The sequence below is a fragment of the Engraulis encrasicolus genome, chromosome 20 (genome assembly GCF_034702125.1).
Source record: "Engraulis encrasicolus isolate BLACKSEA-1 chromosome 20, IST_EnEncr_1.0, whole genome shotgun sequence".
NCBI classification, from domain to species: domain Eukaryota; kingdom Metazoa; phylum Chordata; class Actinopteri; order Clupeiformes; family Engraulidae; genus Engraulis; species Engraulis encrasicolus.
Genome location: NC_085876.1, coordinates 43,076,316 through 43,078,815, shown reverse-complemented (window position 1 = coordinate 43,078,815; position 2,500 = coordinate 43,076,316). Strand labels below are relative to the sequence as shown.

The 2,500-nt window shown below is 45.3% G+C and overlaps 1 protein-coding gene across 1 annotated transcript in view; it reads left to right on the top strand.

Annotated features, from left to right (window-relative positions):
* Window positions 1-2,500, top strand: part of ctnnal1 (catenin (cadherin-associated protein), alpha-like 1) — a 180,128-nt gene that overhangs the window by 43 nt on the left and 177,585 nt on the right. Inside the window, exon 1 of the mRNA XM_063185972.1 lies at window positions 1-331. This exon is cut by the window's left edge and continues 43 nt beyond it. Within this exon, the coding sequence (XP_063042042.1) occupies window positions 239-331 (93 nt within the window). The 5' untranslated portion in view covers window positions 1-238. The remainder of the gene's footprint in view (window positions 332-2,500) is intronic.

The window sequence follows — 2,500 nt, the reverse complement described above, 5'->3', positions numbered from 1 at the left end:
AGTTGTGCGAACTACATGGAGCTGTAGCACACACCTGAAAGGCGGCTCTGCCGAGCACGACAAGACAAGTGCACAAAACGCCAACGGGAATCTACTACTACGGGTATAAACACCTTCCAGCGGCAAAAGACGGCTGAATCGGACACGCGCAAGAGCGGTATTCCTCTATCATTTCTTAAAACAGGAACTAAAGTAACAACTTAGCCGTGTGGTCAGCCGTAAACAACGATCGGCGGGAATGGCTTCATCTCCTTGCGGTAGCAACTTTGATTGTGGGCTCGAAATCAAAACTCGCTCCGTGGAACAAACACTTATTCCTCTCGTCTCACAGGTAGGCTCATCATGTCTTGTTACACAACTGAACTGTGTTGAACTTTTCTGACTTTTCAGACTGTTGTTTTTGTGGCTTGCATAGGCTACCTTTCCAACTGTGCGTGTGTGCGGGTGTTATTACGGGGACAACGTGGGGAGAGGGGAGACGACTTCGCAGGCTGCGTGCGAACATGTACATAAACATGACGTGATTAAAATGTGTTCGTTCATTGAGCCTGCCGGTTGATATTTACACCAAGCCATGCTGATGGGTGTTTGTGTGCGCGTGTGAGTTCCCGTCAAGGCCGCGTGTTTTAGTGTCGTAATATGATTCTGGGGAAACAAGGTAAGACCTCGGCGAGCCAAAGTAAGACCCGGAGGCTACAGGGATGGATAAACTTAGATTGTAATCACTAGCAATCTAAACTGTCTCTGTCACTAGTTTAATAGTGTAATTTACTCTTTTGGAACCCATCATATTTTCAACGTTGGGGCTATGTTATCTGGAGTTTAGAAGCTTAAAAAGGAGTAGCCTAGGCCTACTGTCTACATGCAGTCATAACTTTACTAAGTTGGCATTACATTGTAACAACATTGTATCTTACATTCTTTTCATTTGAAATCATAAGCTAACAGTCATTTCTCGCAGGTTGTCAGACATAGCATAATAAATGACAGATATGACTTGACAGTAGGGTTACCCTTTTGGAATTTTTGTAACCGGTCCACACATACAACATGCAAACTTGTGTAGCCTACTATTCATGTTTTAATCTAGAAACAAAAAAAACATGTCAACAGCCCTGGATCCAACAAATCCCATTATAATTAGTCCAACATGTTTTTGGCGTTTATTGCAACAGTTTCGCGTCAAAGTGTTGATAGTCACAAAATGACATGCCTCAGGGGGTAGAAGGAAAGCACTGACAAGCTCTCTTGCATGAATTTGTTTAATTACAACCTTCTCCTCCTCTCGGTAAACAAGAACACCCTCACCACTTTCAGTTTTTGTCGTGCCACCCATTATGCAGCGAGCTACCTCTCTGCACCAGCCATGCCGTTCCCTCGGGGGTCAGCGTCGTGAATAAGTGGAAAGGCGCACAAAGCGACGGCCGGTTCACAGTATAGTCTTCGGTAGGCTACATTCAGAAAAGGGAAGAATGCGCCTTTTGCATTGACCCCCGAATACCACCATTGTTCTTTTTTTGTCAAGCTTACGGGTGAGCTATGCAACACAGTCAGCTATTCATTTGAACTGGGAAGCAGAGAGCTGCAGAGAGAGAGGAGAAGCAGAAAGAGAGAAGGTCTTTGAGAAGTTTTATAGGTTAAAAGGTGGGGAGTGGGGTATTCCCCATGATAAAGGATCTATACACTGGCGCAAGGGCACACACACACACACACGCACGCGCGCACGCACACACGCACACACACACACACACACACACACACACGCACGCGCGCACGCACACACGCACACACACACACACACACACACACACAGAAGTTTTACCCTCTGAAATCCCACAAACCCATTAGGGAACTGCATCTCTAACAACAGAAGCTGCACATGAAAGGAATTTCAAAACCCTAGTGTCATTCCAGTGTTTGTTGTTGCCCAGCGTTCTCATCTCAATTATGTAACCGGAGAACAATTACAAAGCTGTTTGCAATTTCACAATGGAAGATTGTTTTTTGTAAAGCTCTTTAATTTCACTCAGAAAAACAAAGAAACCACAGAAAGTGGTGTGTGTGTGTGTGTTGTGGTCACAAGTAGAGCCACTGGTATCAGATTGGAGTGCAGGCCCAGGGGTTTCGGCAAGGGGGCACAAAGGGAACAGTTGTCCTGGGCCCAGGCAGAGATGGGGCCCAGAATTGAGTCCTTATTGCATTGCATGTATTGGGGTGGTGGGGCCCTTTCAGACGTCTTTGTCCCGGGCCCTGCCAAACCTGTCAGCGGCCCTGACTAGGCCTAGGGCAGTGATTCTCAAACATTTTCAGACCGAGGACCACTTTGTCCCCCAAAAAATGTTCAGTTGACTGGAGCTAATTTGACACTGTTAATTTTGATGCAGATGACTTACTTTTTATTCACATTTACAAGCCTGTCTTATTGTGGTGAAAATAAGACTTCAGACATGTTTGGCTTTGTAATAATGTTACAAATACAGCTTTTCTTGGAAAAGTAGAA